Source organism: Thermobia domestica, chromosome 1 (genome assembly GCF_964235325.1).
Source record: "Thermobia domestica chromosome 1, izTheDome1.hap1.1, whole genome shotgun sequence".
Classification (NCBI taxonomy): domain Eukaryota; kingdom Metazoa; phylum Arthropoda; class Insecta; order Zygentoma; family Lepismatidae; genus Thermobia; species Thermobia domestica.
This window is the reverse complement of record NC_137454.1, coordinates 84,299,556-84,325,363: the sequence shown is the minus strand read 5'-3', so window position 1 is coordinate 84,325,363 and position 25,808 is coordinate 84,299,556. Positions and strand designations below refer to the sequence as shown.

The 25,808-nt window shown below is 34.6% G+C and overlaps 1 protein-coding gene across 1 annotated transcript in view; it reads left to right on the top strand.

The window, feature by feature from the left end:
* Positions 1-24,740, top strand: part of shv (DnaJ heat shock protein family member shriveled) — a 51,199-nt gene extending 26,459 nt beyond the window's left edge. The window contains exons 4-5 of the mRNA XM_081760367.1: positions 5,028-5,440; positions 18,641-24,740. Of these exons, the coding sequence (XP_081616493.1) occupies positions 5,028-5,440; positions 18,641-18,705 (478 nt within the window). The 3' untranslated portion in view covers positions 18,706-24,740. The remainder of the gene's footprint in view (positions 1-5,027; positions 5,441-18,640) is intronic.
* The last annotated feature ends 1,068 nt before the right edge of the window (positions 24,741-25,808 follow it).

The window sequence follows — 25,808 nt, the reverse complement described above, 5'->3', positions numbered from 1 at the left end:
GCACTATTACCCCATTGCTGGGCGTTCGTCAACTATATTAAATTCATCTGGTTGATAAATTCGTATTCTCTCAAAGGGAATCAAATTTCGTGCATTTGTGTCCAGTAGTTCACTTTTCTTTCTTTCTTTCTTTCTTGCCTCGTTCAGATTGCGTTTCCGGAGCTGCTGCAAGTAAATGTAATATTTATTGAATGTGGTGGAATAACTTGATAACCTTCATTGAAATCTTGTATACAACTGAGGCACCTTACATAGAACGTTATTGAATCAAGATAAATTAAAAAGGTGGCTGGAAGATGCGGTTTTGCTCACTAATTTTTCAATCCCCTTATTCAACAACTTTTTCGAGCAGATGCCTCATTTGTACTTTTGTAGGAAGAAGTTCCTATATGCTAAATTTCATACCTGTACGCCCAGCAGTAGAAAAGAAGCGCCTAATAATAAAATTTCTCCCTCCAATTGACCCGTTGCCCTGCTCAATATTCTGCTTGCGCTAGTGAATTCTATACTTATGTCCTCTGTGATACAAAAATCTTAATGTATCAAATTCTGTGGTTTTATGTTTAACGATTAACAAACATATAATGTTGATAAAAGAAATTCCCCCATTTGGGGTGAAATTTCTATAATTCATGCATGTGAATGAGATATTTGTATTTTGTATAGTACTATATAAAAAAAATTAAAAATCCAAATTTTGTGCGTGTACGTTCAGCAGTTCTAAAGTTCCGTTCGGCGGATCAGAAGAATCAATCCCGTATTTAATCCCGTATGATACAGTGAGCAATCAGTTATTGATATTTCGCTTGTGGACAGTATATGTATTAGTGTAGATAAAAAGTGTGTACACTGATATTTTAGAACTTTAAAATAATATGTGAAAGTTTTTAAGTGGAGTGGAGTGGAAAGAAAACACATTGCTTGACTCAATTTCAACTTAAGAAGACCGAACTCCCCCCCCCCAAAAAAAAAAAGTTTCTACTTTGTTTCGCTGTAAAAGGAAGGAACGCGTGTCGTATGTGTAAAATGAAGAAATTCTGAGAACTTACACTAATAGGTACACACACATTTTTCCACACTAATAGATACACATATATTTTTAGCTTCTTTCTTCGAACGGTGTACATGTTGTATTACGTTATTCTTCTATAAGAAATAAAAAAGCAATTATAGTTACGTATAATCAAAATCAGTTTGACAGATAAATCTCCCTGCGGATTACATAATTATTTTGAAGCTTTTAAGATTAAGCCCAAACGTTAACCTAGAGGATCAAAACGAAAGACAGATAGAAGACAAGAGTACTCCAATTAGATTGTTTTTCTGGTTATTGTCCATGATAACCCAATATAACCTTTTATTGTGTATACTTTTTTCAGTAATAATATTTGAAGAAGCATCTGTTCATCATTCTGCTCTTCTAGTTTTAGTTCCTAAATAAACTATTGCAATTTCAAGCTTCAGGCTCTGCCTGGCGGAAGGGGAAGGCCACAGAGGATGAAAATAGAGATAAGAGGAATAAACAAGGAACAGATGCATCAGGAAAAAGCCGTGCGGGAAAACCTTGTCCTATACTCGACAGGTGATAAAATAACATTGTAGAATGGGCTTTCGGTTGACATGTGAAGGTTGCTAACTCATTTAAGAACAAAAACTTATCCTAGGGTGCGTCTTACTTTATAATTCCCTTATAGTTTCAACAAATAATCTTGTCTTCGGTGGATTTGGAAGTTTCTAGTGCAAGCTTACATCGCGTGTAATGATGGAGAAATGTCATCTTGTAATCTTTTCCTGGTACTAATCAGTTGAAGAATGAAGTTACTCGACTTAATTGAAGTTTACAAAGTATTCTTCTAAACTTATGTATGTACTGTGATACAAAGTATTCTGAACTTCTGTATGTACTCTTGATTCTTGGAAGTAATTTAAAACGAAATTTTGAACTTTCTCAAAACCATCTGAAAGTAGAGGGAAACACACACTGGTCGCCTGATGATCTGTAAAAGTCTAGGAAATAGATCAGAATTTGCTTTTCTTCTTCTTCTTCTTAAGTATAAGAAAAACTAGCATTTATATTTAACAAATGAGTACATAAGGCTATGAATTTTGACGACGGACTTAAGATTACACTTAAATAATTTTGCAGGTACTCCATATGCTTTTTAGACACTGGTTCCTTTGAGCCACCTTATCAACCACACTGCGCTCCGTTCCTCTTTTTTGCCTTTGTTAAAATTAAACGGCCTAGTTTCCAAACCTTTCATATACAGGGTGTTCATTTCTTATGTAGCCAAAATCCACTGGTGAAATCCTTTTACCTAAACAATTAAAATAAAAAAGAAAAAAACATGGAGATAAGGCGAAAACCGCGCTGTTTCAAAGTTATGCGATGCCGAAAAGTACGAAAGTGTAACTTTGAGGCTGCCTAGCTCGAAAATTATGACTGCGGTTAAAGAAATATCACAGAAACTAGTACACTCTATCTAAATATTCATGTTTCAGAGTTAGGTCGTACCGGCACATCAAATTTTATAGAGGGAGCTGCGGTATCGGAACCCCTGATTTAGGTACGGATACAAAAAAAGAAGATATGTTTTGATAGAAAATGTCTAATTTTCAGTTTATTAAGCTGTTACGTCGTGTAAATGAGTATTATCATTTGTAAATTTCACATTATCACTAATTTTAGTATTTGCAATTATGCAACCACACAGTTTAATATCAAAGAAAAGTGGTTGATAACACTTGCAAACCAAGTTTCAACGTTAAATATCATTTGATGACTCTCATCGTCAATCTTCATGATAATGAAAGCTGATAAATCTGCATCGAAATTGTCACAAATAGCACCAAAGTCGAGTTGTGGCAAACTGTATCCAACCTTTCCTTTGGCTGTTTGTAACAGTTCTTAACAAAAGACCTACCAAAGGGTCATTTTGACCAAACAGCAACATCCATAATTTTAAAATTTGAACATAAATTACAATATTCTTCCTATAATAATGTTTATACCATAGATATTAGTTTTCAGATTTTGTTAGTTTTCTTAATAGATTTACCTAGAACTACCAGAGAGGTCTTGCTGACTACCGCTTTATTTTTCTGTCTGCTTATTCGTGAGTAGTAAGCAGGCAGATATGGCTTTGGAGGATGATTGTTGAAGTGAAGAATAAATTTAGTTTAAATAGTTTTGCATATATAAGATATGTCTTTCTATACTTATGAAACCTATCTTACACTCCAGACTACATGTGAAATGTGATAACTTCTTATCTCTGCACCTTGCTAGAAAACTAAAAAAGATAACCGAATAAGTAAGTTCGGTACTATTCGAAGCAACACAAGGATATTTCAACTTATATACGTTTCCATACTAAGTAATTATATACCATAAATGACTCAAAACCGTGGATGACATCAGACGTACAGCATACCAATGTTAAGAAAAAAGAACTACTGGTATTATGACCCTTTCAAACTGAAATACTGATTATGAGTGACCTCCAAAAGAAAAAAAACACGTAACGATTTTGTATCACAATAAACAAAGTTGGAATAGATATTGTAGATCAGATGGCTCATAAATACTGTCAAGGCGTGTAAGAAAAGACGTCAAAGCCCTTACAGCTCGTTTATAAGAAGTTTTATTAGCATTAGTACCAATTTGCACTAGAAAAAGACAGAACTATCATATATGGAGTGTAGAGTATACAAAAGTCTGGACTAATGTTTTCGATGCAAATTGGTTTGTGAATCATATATGAAAGTGGTTTCAAAGTACAATGTATATCGCGTGCTGCATCTGTCATAAATAAAAAGTCCTCTCAGTATGGTGGTTTTTGGTTTTTTGTAAAACATCACAAGTGCGAGCCAATGTTACTATTCTGGTATCACATTCTTAATTTCAGAAAGAAAAACTGGATTTTTTAAAAGATCACTCGCACTGAATTTTATACCTATGTATGCGCTTCAATGTAGACTATATTCAAGATATAGATATGTTCTTGAAACTTGTACCCGTATAATGCATGTATAATAAATCAGAAAGTAAATATATATTATATTGATATAATACATAGTCCTAAGGCTATCTAAAAATGAAAATTCATATTAGTTTCCAATCGTAGATTCGAAAGATCAAGTTTAAAAATAACCCCTTTGGTAGTTTTTGTATAATTTACTTGCCGATAATTCTAGTGTTGGATGACATTTTGGTCCAAAGGTTTACTGGAGGGCAGGTTCGGTGTTGTTTTTCTGTGGTCCGTACTGTAATTATAACTTGCTGCAATTTTCAATCTTGGGAATATAGATCGATTAATTTATTGATTTTATGGTACCTGTATGTCAGGGTTGTTTATTCCAAAACTGCTCTCAGCCTAACCATATATGTTTAGTAAATTTATTCAAGCAGCCAATCTTGAACAAATAACCTCTTTTCTAAATCTAATACAAACAAAGTGAACCAGTAACTAGAAGCTGCACTTAACGATTTCTGGTCTTTGTAATCAAGGTTTCCTAAGAGAAGGGAAAGTTTAGAATTGAATTCAGGGGTAAAATGATTAGTAAAATATAATGAGCACGCTTCCATACCAATTGAAGAACATCTCTTCAGTTTCTAATGGCAGTCAGATCTTTCACGTTACTATTTTTATATTGAGTTTTCAAGATAAGAATTAATTAATTGATACATCATCTACTGATAGCACTACTATTTTAATTTCACATCTGATTCAAATTATAGAGTGTTTATATCTCAAATGTATAATTGGAAAACGATAACGGAAAACATTTACGAACACACTGGAGAAAAGAAAAAAGTTTATTTAATCAGCGGAATTAGTGAGAGTAATGATGAGTTGTCTTTGCTTTTTTAAGCCTGCCAAAATTGCACAGAAGAGATATATGCGAGATCGAGGTAGATATTCGATCAGCCGTTGAAAGAATAGTTAATGAGCGTTTAAGTACAAATTAAGTTAAGAGTTTACACGTCACATTTTAATGTGTTAATTTTTTTTTTCTTTCTTCAGGTTAGTGAATGAGGAGCGTGTTCTTGAGATAGAAGTGGAACCAGGAATGAAAGATGGTCAGGAGCAGAGGTTTGTTGCTGAAGGTGAACCCCATATAGATGGCGAACCGGGAGATTTAATATTTAAAATTAAAACATTGCCTCATCAAGTATTTGAAAGAAGGGGGGACGATTTGTATACGAATGTTACTATCTCCTTGCAGGATGCTTTAGTTGGATTTAATATGGAGATTGAACATTTAGATGGACATAAAGTGAATATCAATCGAGATAAAGTGACATGGCCCGGGGCACGGATACGAAAGAAAGGAGAAGGAATGCCTAATTACGATAATAACAATCTGTATGGGACTCTAATTATAACATTCGATGTAGAATTTCCAAGAGGAGAGATATCAAACGAAGATAAGGAAGGTAAGAATATATTGCTGGAAGAATTTAGTGTATATACTGTACTATATCTCTGAGATGGGAAGTCACATTTTCATTCATATTCTTGGAACATCCCACCACCACGAGGGCCCTGGTGGTTGACTGGTAGATCCTTCACCTTTGGTGCGTGAGGTCTGGTTCGATCCCAGCTCGCGCCAAATGGGCTTTGTGGTGGACAAAAACCATGTGTGGGGATTCTCGGGAGTTCTTCAGTTTCTTCTCACTTTATTCATTCCACCATTGCGTTCGTTCATTCTCATTACTGTCTCTAATCTGTAGGGCATAACCGTAGAACGTAGAATTCACAGGGAACGGACATGAACGTGCCATCCGGATATCCGAATCTAAACTAATCCTTTCGATAAACATAACAAAGATATGTTCATTCGCAAAAAATTAGGTGTCATGGGCAACGGAGGAAGTCCCTGGGGGCCCATTAACCCTGTTAGTATGAAGAAATTCGTAGACTCGCAGTGAAATATCTATTGCATCAACACTGTTCATTGGAAAATCATGGTTTATAGTTCATTCTCTTCAGCATGAAATACGCTTTTCAGAGGTGCTATATATTGGGGCCCATAACGTACTTGAGCAGGAAAACTTGGAAGAATGTAGGGAAAATTCCCTCCAAAAATTCCTGTCATCAACTTTGGACCCCTCTGGAGTGGCTCCGGGTAAAAGCATACAATCCAAATGTATCTCGAAAAATTCTATAAGGGATAAGAAATGAGTGTACCAAGTTTTGTTTTCATAGACGGAATAGGTATGAGGGGAAAGATTGTATACCAATACGCTCTGTACATATAAAATCGATCCTATGACCTGACCTATAAAGAGAACATAATATAAAAAATATAAACGCAGTACTATTTATCCTTATATCAAGAATTGTACCATATTATCTGTAAAATGAAGCAAGCGTTTCAATAGTTATCACAAATCTTCCGATATTTCCGACTCCGACTGTTATGAAGTTCTGTGTCCTCTAAAGCGACACCGTAGCCTGTAGGAGTCAGTGTGCGAATTAAAAGGACATTTTAAGGGGGAATAAAGTACATATCCGAGACACTTAACATGGGGAAGTTCAAAATTTATGGGAGACGTCCAATTTTTCAGAAGGGAATTTCCCCTTCATTCTTCGTGGTAAGTCGCACACTTGTAAGGGTATATAATTAAAATATATATTGAAAAATATTATGAGATATACGGATAGGAGGTATATCCTTAAAACGGGAGAAGATATAGTATGACACAGTAAGAACGGAATAGAGAACAAAAGGGCATGGTGGGGGTGTTGGTAGATAACGTGGGTTTATCCCAATACAACTGTAGCACGGTTGCTTTTTAAAACGCTTGCTTCATTTTACAGAGAATGTGGTACAAATCTTGATATCAGGATAAATAGTACTGCTTTTATATTTTTTATATTATGTTCTCTTTATAGGTCAAGTCATATATTCGGTTTTGTATATACATAGCACATTAGTGGTATAGATTCTTTCCCCTCGTACCTATTCCATCTATCAAAACAAAACTTGGTATACTCATTTCTTATCCCTTATAGTATTTTTCGAGATACATTTGGATTGTGTGCTTTTACCCGGGGCCACTCCAGAGGGGTCCAATGTTGATGGGAGGATTTTTGTTGAGAATTTTCCCTACATCCTCCCAATTTTCCCTCTTCAAGTACGTTATGGGCCCCAATACATAGCACCCTGGAAAGCTTGTTTCATGCTGAAAAGAATGAACTATAAACCATGATTTTCAACTTCGAGTGTACGATTTTCTTTATACTAACAGGGTTAATGGGCCCCAGGGACTTAACTCCACGTCCATGGCACCTAATTTTTTGTGTATTAACATATCTTTATTATGTTTATCGAATAAACGAAGTTTGATTCGGGTGTCCGGATGACACGTTCATGTCGGTTTCTTGTCAGATATTTCATTTAATTTTTAAGCATTCTTTCCGTTTCCCCGGTCTTAACCTTGTTTAACATACTGTTTCACTACACCTTCCTTGCACTACTATGAGCAAAATAAATGACGCGTCTCTTTATTTTGAAGTTTTTTGAAAATATCTCCGTTTTCTTTATATGTTCGAAATTTCGGAAGGTTTCCCCAGCAGGACAGGTTAATAACAAACCCGTTTTTAATATTTGTGTTAGATATTAACTTAAAATAAATAAATTAGAAGCAAAAAACATTAAATCGATAGAAATCTCGAGAATTACCAACTCTGCTAAAGTGGGAAATTTTCAAGAACGTGAGGAAATTCTGCAGTTCAACACGAAGCAGCGACATCTATGTCATTGAGAGAAATGTGGATTAAATCTACAAACGAAAATTTTAACGAAATATTTCTAATATGTCTTATTATATGCATTATCAGCGAACTCCAAATATATGAATCTATGCTAAGTATTAACGTATAGTTAGAGCAAATAGTGGAAATTGCCTATGGAAAAGAACGAATTGTTAGCACAATCGTAATGAAAAATCGTCTTTACTGTAGAACAGGTTCAGTTCACGTAAGAAAACAAATAGCTCGGTTAGTTAAAGCGACTAGTCTGTATGCCAAAGGTAGTGGGTTCGAACCCCATGGAAGTGCTGTTGTCATTTTTATCACTATGGTTTTTTTTAATTTATTTTTTATTTTTGAAAGAATCAAATTGTAACATACGTGTAAAACTCATGACGATACCAAAAAAAGAGAAAATATCGTTGTCGCATTTGCATTAGTGTCTCTAATTTTTGTTTGCAAACAATTTCGTAATTATTTCCCCTGTGCTCACTGCTCACTACATGCTCACTGATGCATAACGAATGTTTTTTAGTAAATGTTCATTCTAACTTGGAGAATTTTATAAAGTTTCACAATGTTTATCACTAGATAGTCTTCTATCTACGTGTTTGGATATTTTTTTTGATAACAGATTTCCCTAATAAATGTTTATTTTCCCTATAAATATTTGTCTTAAATTGAAAGTGTTTTGAATTTACTACATGAGGAAAGTTGCCCGAAGGAGAAGAACTAAAGTACTTGATATTCTACGTAAAAGCAACCTATTGTAGAATGATGATGCTTCTTACCTTCAGCACATAATCTTTACGTTAGAGAGTCAGACAGAGTAAAATCCTGTTTTTTCCTCCCCTATGACCACTCATCTTAAAGCTCTACATGTAATGATTCGTGTCACATAATTTCGGCTCTCCAAAAACATTCATATTTATTATTATTATTATTATTATTATTATTCCTGAATATGCCACCCCTACATAATGTAGTAACTTGAGATATCTTAGTTTAAAGTGCTTTCTTTAGTAATAATTTGAGCAACCACGTCACAAAATTTAAAATATATGAGGGGGCACGACGTTTTATTTCCCCCCTCTCTTTTCAGCACCCTCCAACAGAAAGTATATAATTTCTGAGAAGCAGGGCAGACAAAATAAATAAGAAATATATTTACAGCATCCATTCCTCCTTCGTGAATGGAATATCACGTAGCATTTTTTATTCTACCGAAGACGACCCTAGGCCGTTATGGTTAGGTAACAAAAGAAATACCTAATATATTTATAGCGCCCCTTGACTGTAACATTACCTCTTCTTTAGCGGCCCTACACAACCAAGGGTGACAAAAAGAATAGGGAAAGTGTCTAAAGATTACAAAGCACTTTATATTTTGTCAGAAACAAGGCAGTATATACACAACATTGCTTTCGTTAACAAGTGTTTCACCCTTGAGTCGCTTATAAAATTAGACAGAAAAAACTTTTGCCGATCATTGTTCTAGAGGGATTTGTCCAGGATGGTTCGGTGTCGGGCTAATAACAATGAGTATGTTTATTTACATCACCGTTAAAGAAATAGTAAACTTTCTGAAAGGAACTTACTTAGGAAACATCAGATCTTCCTTCTACTTAGCCAGAGCACACTCTGAAAAATTGCATCTGGCGATCTGAGTGAAAGTTCTATGGGACTATTAGAAAAATATATATTCCCGTTTCCACGCTGATGGTAGAATTTCTTAAGCAGTTATTGAATTACGTTCGAAACATAGGCGTAAATAGCGCCCCCGCAACCCTGTTGCGTGGGGATCGCACAAGCCGCAAGACCAAAAAATATACAGAAAGTACGCAGGGGCGGACCAGGCCAAATTTTCACACGGGCAAAGTGACTTTTTGGCGCCCTCCCCCTAGTACTAGCCTATATTTTACATTTTATATTGTTTTTAATATTTTAAACCCATTTTTCAAAAAGAAATTCATTACCTAGGAAAATTTCACAAAGAATATGGCCCGCTATAAACAATACGAACTCCCCCCTTCCCCCCGCTTGGTCTAGTGGCAAGCACGCCTGCCTTCTGTGGTGCCGGGTCCAATTCCCGGTGGATTACTGTTGAACGACAAAAGTGGTTCGGATTCCACTATAATTAGTATCCACATCTCTCCTGGCCATTAAGGCATAACCTTAGAACGCTAAACTGAAGCAAAGAAACAATACTTACTTCCCCGCCACTCTTTATTCTACATGCCCTCTCTCCATTTTTCGATACAGCCCCCTTAATATTATGAAACTCTTCTTCCATGGTGAAATGGAAAAAGATCATGTAATTGCCACTACTTTACAAGAATATAACCAAAAACATCAGTAGAAAACACATAAAATTTACTTTTTGAGTCTCGTTTTGGCGTCCCTCTTTCTCTGGCGCCCCGGGCAGTCGCTCGGCCCTTGGTCCACCCCTGAAAGTACGGACGCATAACTAAGGACTGCGGAGGAGAGGTTAAGCTTCATGTTATGCCACTGGTTTCACGTGTTTGAAATGTTCAGTAAGTGATCGGTTAGTGAAATAATTTCGACGGTTACTGATGTTTAAAGTTTAGCTAAGACAAAGTTACCTAACCAAATACATTTAATATCGCAATGCCACAATTTGATTTTTCCTCACATAAAAAAGATAAAAACAATAGTAATAAAAACCCTTACTCATACTGGGCTCGAACTAACAACCTAATTCGTACAGACTAGTTGCTCTGACCAACTGAGTTTCGATTTCTTACGCGAAAGAAGTCTGTTATATTACGAGGCATGCTTTTCATTATCAAAACTGTTCGAAGTAATACGAACATGGCTTAAGAACAGACACGGAACTGAATTACCACTCGATTGACCTTGAGGGCAAATCACCAAAGGGTAGCTATAAACGTAAGTTCAGCATGCATTTCTGTGGAGTTCTGTTCAGTATTCCTATCTGCCAATCATGGAAGTGAAATGACACAAACTAAAACAGTTTTAAATCAATAAATGTCTATGTGTAAAAGTAGGTGTCTCTTATCTGTAGTTCTGAGTTCCTTTTACTTTGAAGTGACAAATGAGAGAAGAAAGTATGGTGTTCGAAAAAAATCAAATTTGAGATTTCAACGAATTTACACGTATTAACTTATAGCTCCTAACGCCGAAAAAGTTATTTTTCGATACATGTCCATCTGTTCGTTCGTCCGTTCGCTACACTTTTCTGTGCACTCGCCTAGAGGCGGTACGTTCAACTTATCTGCACCAAATTTTAGTTTAAGATTTTCATAGTATTTTCTATAGTTTTTTTATTTCCCTCCTACTCCCAAAACAAGGGTAGTTTCCTGTATGATGAAAATAGAAAAAAAGATATTTCTAACGGTCTTGTTTTCTTTCTTTTCCCCGTGGGACGTAAAACTTAGATTTCATTTCATTTTTTCTTTCTTTTTTTTATAAATCAATATTTAATTAGCAACCCTATTTTGCGGTATAAGGCATTTATCTGAGAAAAATCTACAAGGGGTAGTTTATACTAAGGGGTGAGTTTTTTCTCAGTGATTTTCTCAAAATGGACTCAAGTGTTTTCGTTCATATTTTATAAATAAATATTTCATTAATAACTTAACAATATGGCATAACTCGTTTGTCCTAAAAAAATGCGAGGGGTAGTTTATTTTTGGTGGAGTGTGTTGTCTGGGCGATTTTCTCAAAAACGACTCAAAAGAGTTTATTCATATTGCAAGAATAAATATTTCGTTAATAACCGAACAATATGGCAAAACTCGTTTGTCCTGAAAAAAATATGCGAGGTGTAGTTTACTCTTGGGGGTGTTTTTCCTCCACAGTTTTCTCAAAAATGAGTCAAGCAATTTTGTTCGTACTCAGAAATAAATATTTCATTAAAAACCTAATAATGTGGAATAACTCGCTTACCCTGAAAGAATCCTCAAGAGATAGTTTATTCGGGGAGTTATTTTTCCCTCACGATTTTCTCAAAAATTACTCGGGCAATTTTATTGATAATTCATAAATAAGTATTTCATTAATAACCCTATATTTTAGTATGTCATTTCTATGAAAAACAATTACAACGGATAGTTTATTTTGGGGGTCAAGGTTTTTTCCCGACTATTTTCTCGAACGACAGGCGATTTTGTTCAAATTTCGCAAATAAATATTTCATTAATAACAAAAAGTATATCTTAACTCATTGTTCGAAACAATTCACAAGAGGTAGGTTACTCCTGACGTGTTCTTTTTGAACGACTTTCTCAAAAATGACTCATTTGATTTTTTTTTCATATTTCATAAACAATGATTGCATTAATTGGTATATTATATGTCTAATGAAAATGTGCTCAAAGTGTGAGTTAGTTTTGTAGTGTGGATTTTCTTCAATCGAAATTTTTTATTCGATAATCTGACATTTGATGTATTTGAATAATACGCTAATTTTATTCGTATTAGCCAAATGCACACTTCAGTAACAACTGCGGCCTAACACAGTTAAGAAATTGAATTTAAAAAGTTTAGTGCGGTGGCCCTGTAACTGAATATTTTTTGGTAAACTCCCTAGCTTTTTGTGGTAAACTAAGGCTTTTCTTTTTCGAGCGACAAAAGAGAGAAGAAAATATAGTGATTGTGAAAATAATATATCAAATTCAGATTTCAACGGATTTACATGTTTCATACCGAAAATGCGACTTTTCGACACCCGTCCTTCCGATCCGTCCGTTCGGTACACTTTTCTATGCACTCGCCTAGAGGCCATACCGTTCAACGTATCTACACCAAATTTTAAACTTAGGGTTTACATAGTATTCCTACAGGAGATTTTCCAATTTTTTTCCTACCACCTAAAATAAGTGTGGTTTACCAACAGCCGAAAATCGAGAAAAGCTATTTTCTCAAAAATGGTTTTAACAATTTTGTTTATTTTTCATTAATCAATATTTAATTAACAACCCTATATTGCAGTATCAGATATTTCTCTTAGAAAAATTTACGAGAGGTAGTTTATTCTTGGAGGTGACTTTTTCTCGACGATTTTCTCAGAAAAGACTCTGGCAAATTTTGTACACACTTCATAAATAAATATTTAACCTTACAACATGGTATAAGTCAATTGACCTGAAAAATATATGACTAGTAGTTTATTCTTGGAGTTGAATTTATTCCCAGTGAGTTTGTCAAACACGACCAGTTGGCAACCCTGTATCTCGACAACGAAGCTAAATTCGAAAACTACAAGAGGACCATTTGTCTCCTTTTGATGTCACGAATCATCTCCCAAAGTTTGTAGACATCTTTCAGGTTCACCCTTAATGAAGCTTCTTTTCGAAAAGTTAACTATTAACTTTAGGCATTGTTTATCTTTTTTAATCACAAATGCCGTTATTAATTTTAAGGCAGAGAGCTATTCTGAGAGAATAATCTTGAAAAATAATTTTAAAACTTAGACTTTTGTTTTCGAGACATTCCAGACAAGACGAGACATTTTACAAGCTATCTCGTGTCCAAAACATTTGTCTCGTCTTATCTTGGATGTCACAAAGCGCGTCTCGTCTTTCTCGAGACATGTTTTATCTCGTGCGCATTCGTTAACACTTGGGAAGAATTATCTTTCGACTCAAAGCATTGTTTTTATGATGATTGCATATTTATGATAATTGCTGTCAATATAAATTACAGTCAGTTCGTGGGAGACCCGGGTTCGATTCCCGGCGGGAGCTCATGTGGTTCGGATTCCACGTTAATCAGTAGGTCCACGTCTCATATAGCCTCGCTGCTGAAAGGGACGCTAAACTAAAATCAACTCAACTCAACAATAAATTACAGTCCTTTCAGTTGAATTAATTTTTATTTTTATTATTGAAATTAAAATTAAATGCAATATCTAGTTTAACGTTGCACGAATATGCACCTACGCTAAGGGAGAATGATGATGAATGAAATTGTGGAATGAAGAAAGTGGGAGGAAAGTGGAAAACCCCAAGAAAACCCATACCCATGCACAAGGTATTTGTCCACCTCAAATTTCACTTGGCGCGAAGTGGAATCGAGCCACGGACCCCATGCACCAAAGGTGAATGCTTTATTATTATTATTATTATTATTATTATTATTATTGTTAATAGTAATAATAATAATAATAAAAAAAAATAATAATAATAATAATTGAAGCAAGCTTAACGCGTTGATTTTGAGTTTAACGTCCTGTTCAGCAGCGAGGCTATATGAGACGTGAACCTACTGATTAACGTGGAATCCGAACCACATGAGTTCCCGCCGGGAATCGAACCCGAATCTCCCACGCCAAAGTCGCGTACGCTAACTGCTTAGCCACGGAGGAGCTCCGAGCTTAACGAGTTTCAACCGTTCGACTCAACCAACGTTTGGGTGCCTGTTCGTTCGTCCGCTCCATGACAACTTCTCATAAAAGACATTTCATTTTAATGAAACTAGTAAGTGCCATCTTTTAGCTTTGCGAAGTAACTATTGCTTGCATTTTAATCTGCAAAATATGAGAGGTTAAAGTAACCAAATGGTGCAAGTTTCCACTCATGTATACAAAACAATTTTGCAATATCAACTACGTGAAACCCCTACACCGAAGAGCCCTCCGAGATTTGATCATTGTCCACACGGACTGAAATTGTCGTTTGAAGCCAAGTCTTTAATATGAAGCCAATAATTTCTTTAAAATAGACGAAAAATTTGAAAGTTATAAGCATTTTCATATTTTTGCCTTTTCCCATAGCCGTAGCTCCCTATACTGAAGAACCCCCCCCCCTTTCCCCGAAATTTGATCAGTGCCCACTCGGACTGAAATTGTCATTTGGAACCAACACTTTAATAAAACTAACTCTATGGCCTATGGAACCCGGAGGTTCAATGCCGGGTTCACAAAAGCTCTCCACTGACTTCTATCCGTAGCTAACTTCATCCAGTTTCTACTTTGTATTCCAATCTCTGCGAGATACCAACACTTTAATACGAAGCAAAATATTTCTTTAAAATAGACGAAAAATTCAAAAGTTATAAACATGTTAATATTTTTGCCTTTTCTCATAAGGGGGCCGTATTAGCCTACACTGAAGAGCCCTACGAGATTTAATCATTGACCACTTGGACTGAAATTCTCATTTGAAACCAAAACTCTAATATGAAGCCAAAAATTAAATTTTTACATCAATTTAAACTGACTGAGTTCCGGTTCACCCCACTATTGTTTAGTTTAGTTATGTGGTCATTTGTGACAGCTTCACATCATCAAAAGAATCTTTCACTTCCCCACCCCCCCCAGAAGTTCGTGCTGGATCCGCCACTGGAATCAATAGACACTTTTCCTATTCTTTTTGTTACCCTTGATTGTGTAGGGGCTCCCTCTTACAAATAAAGAAGTGGTAATATTACAATCAAGGGGCGCTATATATTAGGTATTTCTTTAGTTACCTACCCCTAACCGCACAGGGCCATCTTTGGTAGAATAAAAAATGTTATAATGTTAAAAATGTAATAAAAAATATTCCAATCATGAAAGGGGAGAGAATGCTGTAAATATATCTTATTCATTTTGTCTGCCCTGCTTATCAGAAATTACTTTCTCTTGGAAGGGTACTGAAATAAGAGGGGCAAAATAAAACGTCGTACCCCCTCCTACATGGTTACTCAAACAATTACTAAAGAAAGCATTTTAAACTAAGATATTTAAGATTTAAACTAAGAAACTAAGATATCCTTACATTATGTAAGGATGGCATATTTAGGATTATTATTATTATTATTATTATTATTATTATTATTATTATTATTATTATTATTATTATTATTATTATTATTAATGAATGTTTTTGGAGCACCGAAATTTTGTGAGACGAACAATAGTATGTATAGAGGTTTAAGATGGGTGGTCATAGGGGAGGAAAAACCAGAATTTTTCTCTGTCTGACTCTCTAACGTAAAGATTATGTGCTGAAGGTAAGAAGCATCATCATTCTACAATAGGTTGCTTTTACGTAGAATATCAGTTACTTGAGTTTTCCTCCTTCGGGCTACTTACTTTATGTAGTAAATTCAAAACAATTTCAATTCAATACAAATACATTGTAAAACTTTTCCGTAATTAAACATCTAGGGAAAATTAAACATTTAATAGGGAAATCTGTTATCAAAATATCCAAACACGTAGATAGAAGACTATCTAGTGAAAAATATTGTGAAACTTTATAAAATCCTCCAAATTAGAATTATCATTTACTGGGAAACATTCGTTATGCGCCAGCGAGCATATAATGAGCAGTGAGCACAGGGGAAATAATTACGAAACTGTTTGCAAACAAAATTAGGGATGCTAATGCAAGTGCGAGAAATTAATCATATTCACGGAGAAATTAAATGTCGACTAAAAGCAGGGAATTCGTGTTACTATTCGGTTCAAAATCTCTTATCGCCGCGAATTCTGTCGAGGAATTTGAAGCTTAAAATATACAAAACGATAATCATGCCTGTTGTTCTGTATGGTTGCGAAACATGGTCACTTACTCTGAGGGAAGAACATAGACTGAAAGTATTTGAGAACAAGATCTTGAGACGAATATTCGGACCCAAGAGGAACGGGAATAGGGAATGGCGGAAACTTCACAACGAGGAACTACATAATTTATATGGTTTACCCAACATTGTTAGGGTCGTCAAGTCTAGGAGGCTTAGGTGGGCGGGTCATGTAGCTAGAATGGAAGAAAGTAGAAACGCTTTCAAAGTCTTGACTGGAAGACCAATCGGGAAACGACCATTAGGAAGACCTAGGCGCAGATGGGAGGACAATATTAAAATGGATCTCGCAGAGATAGGAATACAAAGTAGAAACTCGATGTAGTTAGCCAAGGATAGAAGTCAGTGGAGAGCTTTTGTGAACGCGTCATTGAACCTCCGAGTTCCATTGGCCATTTTGTTAGTTAATGCAAGTGCGACAACGACATTTTCTTCTTTTTATGGTATCGCTATAAATTTTACACATATGTTACAATTTGATTCTTTCCCACATAAAAAAAAAAAATAATAAATAAATAAAAATAAAATAAAATAAATAAAATAACCATAGTGATAAAAATGACAACAGCACTTCCATGGGGACCGAACCCACTATCTTTGGCATACACACTAGTTGCTTTAACTAACTGAGCTATTTGTTTTCTTACGTGAACTGAGCCTGTTCCGGTAAAGACGATTTTTCATTACGATCGTGCTACCAATTCGTCCTTTTCCATAGATAATTTCCACTATTTGCTCTATCTTTACGTTAATACTTGGCATATATTCATATATTTGGAGTTTGCAGATAATGCACGTAATAAGACATATTAGAAATATTTCGTTAAAAGTTTAGTTTGTAGATCTAATCCACATTTCTCTCAATGACATAGATATCGCTGCTTCGTGTTGAACTGCAGGATTCCCTCGCATTCTTGAAAATTTCCCACTTTAGCAGAGTTGGTAATTCTCGAGATTTCTATCGATTTAATGCGTTTTGCTTCTAATTTATTTATTTTAAGCTAATATCTAACACAAATATTAAAAACGGGTTTGTTATTAACCTGTTCTGCTGGGGAAACCTTCCGAAATTTCGAACATATAAAGAAAACGGAGATATTTTCAAAAAACTTCAAAATAAAGAGACGCGTCATTTATTTGGCTCATAGTAGTACGTACCTTTTAATTTTCACAAAATTTTCATATTAATGTGTTCTTATTTTATGTCTGGGTGAGTTAAGAAAAAAGGTTAAAGTAAATAAAGACTTGAAGAATGAGCTTTGATAATCTTGATTAAAAATTCTAATCTTTTTATATGCCCTAGAAATCCTAATCGGATGATTAGTTTTCTGGAATGATTTTGCCAACTAATCCTATTGCCATCAATTGCCAGAACTAATTGAACAACGTAAGTTTCACAAAGATCTTTACATGATATTAACTTAGTCCTTTTTAATGGAAAACACGAACATCAACAATCATTTTTCTAATTTTTAGTGATCATCTACGCCACTAGCTCAAAACTTGGAGGTAACAGTTAACATATTCACTCGAGTAGGATTTCCAGGGCACATAAAAATATTGATTAAGTTGAGTTGCCCAGGATAGAATCCAATGGAAGTTTTTTCCTGTGGGGCACGTTGGCTTAGTGGTAGAGGCTCGATAATTGTTGTGTGGTTCAGGCCATGTAAACGTACAGTGAGGGAATAAACTAAACTGTTCTATAATGAGTCATTGCGACTTTACTGTGAAACTATTGAGAAAATTATCTTACTGGTGAGTGGGAACTAGAGATTAAAATATTAATTTTAAGCAAGTCTAGAATTTGGGATAACATCTTTTAAATAATTAATATTTTTCTGACCAGAGTATGCACTTCTTTATTAAAAGTTAACAGTTTCCGTAACGTAACGTCATATTTCTCAGACGATAATGAAACATATTAACGTCTGAGGAAGATAACTTTATGTTAAGGAAACTTACGAAATAATTTATTTTTAATAAATAAGTGCATACTCTGGTCAGGAAAAGATTAATTATTTAAATAATAATTCCAGAGTCGACATGGAGGAAGTAACTTCTTTTACTTCAGTAAATTTTTGATTAAAGAATCCGAGTTCGTACCCAAATAAATCTTCATACAGTTGCGACGAAATTTACGTATATAAATTTGAAAATGAGTTTCATAACTAGGGTATAAAAATTATCTTTGAGTTTGAATCGAACCCTGTGTTTATATGTGGTTTACTACCAATTAGTAATCTTTTGACAAGAATTACTATTTTGTTTGCACTAGTGAATTTAAATGTTACTAAATTTTATGCTGATTGTTTTTTAACGATTTTTTTCAGCAATAAAAAATATTTTGAAACAAGCGTCGAACAATAAAGTTTATAACGGCCTTCGAGGATTTTGATGGTTGTGAATCAGTTTAAGTGTCCAAATGTGATGAGCATGCCAGTTAACATACGAACAGTGCAAAAATTACTGCATATTTATAAACGACAAAGGGTGTTTGTTAGGAAGTGCTTGGACTTCCACCGAACTTACTACTATTGATGGGGAGTGTCCGTGAATGAGTGCTGTGTGTAGAAGAAAAGAACCCGAACTGGAAAATCGTATCAGAATTGTGAATTTCTGGTCAAGAGCATTGTGTGAATGTTGGGAACGAGTGTCATAATTATATATCAATGATTTGCGTTCCTAAAATCTTACATAAACACACATCTGTGAACGGGTTAAACAAAAAGACACATGTTTCCTTCTTGGCTGTTGAGCTACTGATACTACCAATTGTATTTACTTAGTATATAGTAGTCAGTGTAGAGCATAATCTGTAATGCCCATTAAGTCTTCAATTATGTATTAATAATACTTTATATGTTTGCGAAATTGTAGACTTGAGAAATTTTAAGAAGGGATTAGTTGGTAAAAAATATATTAGAATATACGAGTGAAGAAACTGGAATAATAAAAATGTACAACTATACAAGACAACCCCCGCTCTTTTAATCAAGTACACTAACATATGAATATTAAAGTGATCATTTAAAAATTAGTAAAGGGTGGGAAAAGAAAATAGTATCTTTGATATATTTAATGATATATATATTTATGAAGGTCATCCAGAAAATAGAGACCGTTTAGTATACAAAATGAAAAACAATATTTATTGAAAAAAAAATATCGGAAGCTTCCTTATTTTCTCTACATAATCACTTCTTACATCTAAACATTTGTCATATCTGGTCACGCCGCCAGTTCATTAAACCAGGTGGTAACTGCATTCTCCAACTCTTCATCACTTCCAAAACGTTTCCCACCAACAAACTTTCAGCTTAAGGAAACGGCGGAAATCACTAGGAACAAAGTCCGGGCTAATAGGGTGGATAATCAAAAATTTCCCGTCCGTATTGATCCACGAATTCTTGAGTTGCAGCAACAGTGTGAGGTCTGGCATTATCGTGAAGCTGCACAATTCCTCTAGAAGTATTCCTCATATGTTTTGGATGCCTTGCCGTAATTTTCGTAGTGTCTCACAATAACGATTTACGTTCATGAAATCCACGAAAAAAACACCTTTACGATCCCAAAAGAGTTGTTGTGGCCTTTCGTGTTGAGTCAGTCTGTTTTTTTCTCGGGTTTTGGGCGATGAGGAATGATAGTGCTTAAGGGATTGGCGCTTGCTCTTTGGGGTAATGTGACGGCGTTTCCATTTGTGTGATATAGTGTGAAGAATGTCAGTGCTGAGCCAATTCTTTGAATTTTGTGTTGGTCACTCAGTTGCCGCGAAACCATCGTGCACACATTTTGTTGTAGCTGAGATGTTGCGACACTTTCATCAAGCAAAGAATGGGAAATATCTGGAAACACAGTGTGCAATTCGTCGATAGTAACGCGCCTATCTTTTAAGGTTGTGTTGTTCACTACAGTCTTTAGATCTTCCCTGATGAGTGATGTAGTCCAGATCTAGTTTCATTGTGTACATTTATTCGTCCATTGTTGAATATTTCAAACCATTTTTTTTACATTTCTTCTATTCATTGCATTATGACTATATACTGCTTTCAGTTGCCAATAATTTTTTGCCGGTTTTACTTTTTGAGCGTTCAAAATCCAATAAGACTCCTTACCTCACAGTCTGCCTGATTTTCAATCCCGTCGTTCATTTTGACCAAGTCAACTGCACAAGGTCAACTTCTTGCAACCTCTACTTGCAGCATTATGAGCATAGGTATTACGGAAGCCAGTTGACCCCGCAAAGAGAAAGAGGAGTCAGCTGCGCGACGAAAATGCACGAGCGGTCTTTTGTTTGAGTGCGGTGACCATCTAACTTAATAAACTGGCGGCAGAAGAATATGACATAGGAATTTTGAAGCTCGTGAACAGGTACGACAAATATTTAAATGAAGGTGATGATTATGTAGAGAAGTGAAGGAAGCTTCAGGTATGTAACAGAATGTTTGTTTTTTTTTCAACAAATATTGTTTTTCATTTTGTATAACTAAACGATCTTTATTTTCTGGATGACCCTTGTATATATATTTACTGCATATGTCTCAAAAGTTACGAGAATTGCATTTGTTTTAAATAACGATTAATGTTTATGTAAAGGTATTATTTGATACATATATATATTTAATTCTTAAATATGAGTTGTTCACTCACCTATTTACTGTGATTAAAATGTACTGTGAAGCTTCTCTATTTTTCTAGCAGTCACCGTCTCTTTCCTCGGTAGCCCTGAGTATTTAACATAAAACTCTTGTCTATGAGATTCTTGTGAGTTACGTAAAGTTACTTAGGAAGGAGACGGTGAGATAATTGAAACGTATACTTTAGACCCAGCAAATAAAAGGTAGGTGAACAGTGTGTTATTTAAAAAATATCGATGAAAGTGCCCAATTTGCGGTGTACATCTTTGCAATTTTGTACCAGTTAAATTTGTTCCATGAGTATTTCTTGTACTGATCTGCTGTACTTTTAATTGACGAAGATAACATGGAAGTTAAGATGTACAGTTGCTGATTGAATGAGCATAATGTGTGTATATAACTAAATGACAATACATTAGGTTGTTATGTAAGGGAATTCCTAGGCCGTCAACTGTAATCATGACAGTGATTAGTTTTGAATTGTTATGGTTAATTCGGGGAATTTTATTTTTGTTTTGTTTGTTGTAATGAACTAATTAGTGTTAAGTTTTAAACTAGAAGCATTCTTATTACCTTAAGGCTGGTCCTTCTCACAAAGCTTTTAATGAAATATGGGATTATGTATTAGGTGTAGTTTCCGTTTTCTGTATAAAACTCTTTTTTTAGAGTCTAATTTCTCGTCTCATTCTCGGTTAGAATTTTAATTTCGTAGACTTGTCTTGTATCATCTGATCCTATTTCTTAAGAAAAATTTTCCCTTGGGGAGAGGTATTCTTGAAAAGGTAGCATTGGGAAAATCTAATGATGGGGGTTTGTTCCATCGGGCAAATACAAGAAATATTCTTTCACCTGGTGTGAATGAGGGAAGTTGGGAAATTAAAACTTCAACCGTTCATCTTCTCATATGGAAGACCAACAAACAGATTTAAATAATTTCGAGATCCAAGGCAGTATTACATTTTCATTTGGTTGTTTGTATTCGTTGCCATTGAATGTAAATAGTTCTCATGAGGGATTTGTAGTTATTTCATGCAAAATTATTGTATCCAGAGAATTGAATGTCTGTTTCTCATTAAATGTTTAAAATTAATTTTGAATATTACTATAATGAAATTGTAGAAAATATACATTCCAAATACAGCTGTAATATACTGGTCATGTAAGAGTCCTTTATTGTCAGATCAGGGTAATATTTCCTTTGATTTCGAAACTGTTCACTGTGAAAGAGTATAGGGAAAATAACGAGAATGTTGAGATTGTGAGAATATTTTGATTTCTGTGTTACCTGAGATGTGCTATAAGGAAATGCTCCACTGACTCATGCTCAACGAAATAATAAAAATATCAAGACTTGTAATGCTTTGGGACATATCTTCCCGTATTCTGTTTTTCTCTGTTGTCACAGGAGACAATAGGCTAAAGAAGGCATAGTTAAAATGCCTGAACATTACAAGAACAGCATGTATATATTTTATCTATCAGCCTTGATTCATACACAGTAAGATGGAATATTGTGTGCAAGTAATTATAATCTGTTGAAATGTGTACGAGAGGGAAAATTCACAAACCTGTTAACCAAAGCGAAACAACAATAACCTTAGTAAAAGATTGAATTGTCAGTAGGCTTATGGATGTTATAGTTACCCTTTCGTAGCAGTTGAAATTCTTCCGCTTGCCATCTTGTTAGTCAATAGACACCTTTAAAGGATAAGTATTCTCATGAACTTAATTTTTTCTTTGAAATTATACACTGTTTATAAATAAAACTTCAAGCATTTGCTGTGAATGACAGTTTTGTTCTTTCGTACTTTGTCGTACGATTTTTTCAGGTCCCAGTGGCATACGTAGTTTTTAATTTTAAAATTTCGATCTAAATTACCAGTGAGTATTTGTGATATACGCAGAAAGAACCAAAATTTTTGTACCTTCGTAAATAAAACGATGATAAAGCACCTTTAAAATTGAAAGACTGAGGGTATTATTATTATTATTATTATTATTATTATTATTATTATTATTATTATTATTATTATTATTATTATTATTATTATTCGAAATATAGAACAAGCAATAATAAAAGTTTCACTTACTGAAAATACGAGGGAAAAGATAGGGAAGCAAGACAAGCTGATACTGAAGCATAATACGCTTTATGTCATAGTGACTTTGTAAAACTTATAAGTTCAGCAAATGATTTTAAAATTGGTAAATGTAACAGAAATACTGAAGTAATAATAAGAAGCATCTGTAAATGTACGTGTTATCTCTAATTCGTCATAATTTTATGGTGTGTACAATTGTAAAAATTTTGATTTATTATCAGCTTTGCACTAGCATTATACTTTTTTCTGAAAGAGACTCCTGATGTGGACTTCATTCTTTATTATTCGAATGTATTTGTTTCTTTAGATTGGGGTGTAGGATCAAAAGCAAGTATCCTATGTGTTTTGTATGAGAGGTTACGTTGTAAACGTTAATGGGAAGTTTAAGAGGCAATGGTTATGTATAACAATTAAGAAGTTCATTTTCGGTGAACTTCACAGTTAATGCTACGACATCCATGTACGCTTTGTGTGATAAGTGTATAGTTCGTCATGGATGTGTAATACAGTGTATATTTAACAGCAAAAGTCTCGATCTCCCCTTTCGTGTTCTTTTATCCAAATAAGGAACCATCCTTCAGTTCAAATTTCAGTAACTTAGAGCATTACGTCATCTGCATCAAAGGAAAGTACTCAGATGGTTCGGAGTTATTGATAAACTAATAAATAGACGATATATATATATATATATATATATATATATATATATATATATATATATATATATATATATATACGTTTTGTTTGTGAATTAACGTTTATTGTAATGCGTGCACATAAAAGCTAAGAAATGAAAATTTATAAGTGATTCCAGAATGGCAAATTTGAAGGAATGCTGAATGACCGTATTTTTGATGTAAACAATACGCACAGTTTTATTTTAGATGAAGTTCCACGACGTGTCTACCAATTGCAAAATAGTCGATTTTTTTTTTTAAAAAAAAAAAGCAGAAGTTTATTGAAGCATAAAAAGTAATGGTAATTATACATACTTGAATTATGTAGAAAGAAAATTCAAATTATATCTGTAGCTGAAAGGCAAAAGAAGGGATGATTTGGTACTCAGTTATTGAAGGATTTGCTGCAAGTTAGCATCGTGTGCTGCGGGAATGTCAGTATTTACGCTCAAATTAAAAAGTAGATTTGAAAAATCACAGTGCAGTTATATCAATACGCCATTACTTCGCGAACTCTGGGCTACTCCTCTTTTGACTATCAGGTATAAATAAAGGGCAAAATGTGGCAAGACAGCCAAGAAGGAAACGTCAGATGGCATTTTTTATTAACTTACTAACTCAACATTGAATGAAGATTATGACATTGTAATATATACATATGTACGTACAGCCAAATATATTTATTGGATTTTGCATAATAAATTACTTAAATTTATATACAGAATATATTTATTGTAAATATTGAGAGAGTATTGTGGTTGCTATGACAAATGAAACTTTTCCCAAGTACACTTTTGCTGTGGTGCGTGAATGTGAATTATACCAAGATTGTAAAGATGTTTATATATAAGTATAAAGATACTTAAAACATGAGGTTTTTTTGAAATTTCATGACGTATCATATTTGTAATGATGAGTGTTTATTGTTGAAGATTTTTTTGTTGTTGCTCGATCTCAGCATGGTAGATAAGACAACTTCATGGAGTGAAGTTGTTTATTAAATATTGAAAAGCAGTATTTTCTTGTGTTTTTATTTATTGAAATGTTTGTTTCTACTAATATTAAAAATTCAGTTTGTTTCAAATCGTAAGGTCAGTTCTAAGCGAATCAAAACAAAAAGAAGGAATTTTACAATATTATAAGTGTTTAACGAAAAAAAAGTACAGTAGAGTGGAGTAAGATATTGTCTGGGTGCATCAACGGCACGGTATTTTTGCACCCATGCAAAGATATATATTAATCATAAAAATACATCAAAGACAACATCAACAATAATAAAAACTAGAAATAAGTTAATTAAAATACAAGATAAACATCCACACACGAGCTAAAATTAAATCGAATGCAAAATCTGAAGTTCCTGTAAAAAGAGCAGCAGGCGAGAGATAAAACGAGTGTCATCGCCAAGGAGCAAGTGTAGGTCGGCTGGGAACTTAAACTGTTGTCGATGCCGAGCCAGAGCGGGGCAGTCGACAAGATAACAAATAGATAAAAGGTCTCCATTAAAAAAAAAAAAAAAATCAGGAACTGCATCTCCATGTAAAAAGTATGCAAGCATTAAATGACTGGGTCCAATACGCAGTCGATTTAAAACTATTTCTTCTCGACGAGACTGTCGGGAACTAGAGGTCCACACTCGGAGGCGTGGTTTTATGGCATGCACTGTGTTGGCATGTGCGAGATCCCATTCCGACTGCCATTGTTGGAGAGACGAGATGTGAACACCGGGTAAAGATCCGTGTAGGGGAGGGGCGTTACGAGTGTGACACCTTAAAGAGCTGCATCGTTTGCCAAGAATCCGCCGGTTCATTACCAGGAATGCCTATATGGCTAGGAGTCCAACAAAAGTGGATAACTCAGCCGGCATCAAGTAGGGAATGACATTTTAACAAAATACGCTGAACCAGAGGATGCTTAGTGTAAACATTACTAAGGCTGGTAAGAGCACTCTTGGAATCAGACAGGATCAGAATGAGGGCAATGTTATGGGACATAGCATAGTTGAAGGCTTCAAGAATAGCCAGCAGCTCAGCACTGAAGCTGGATGCAAACGAAGGGAGTCGGTAATCATTGCGGTCAGGACAA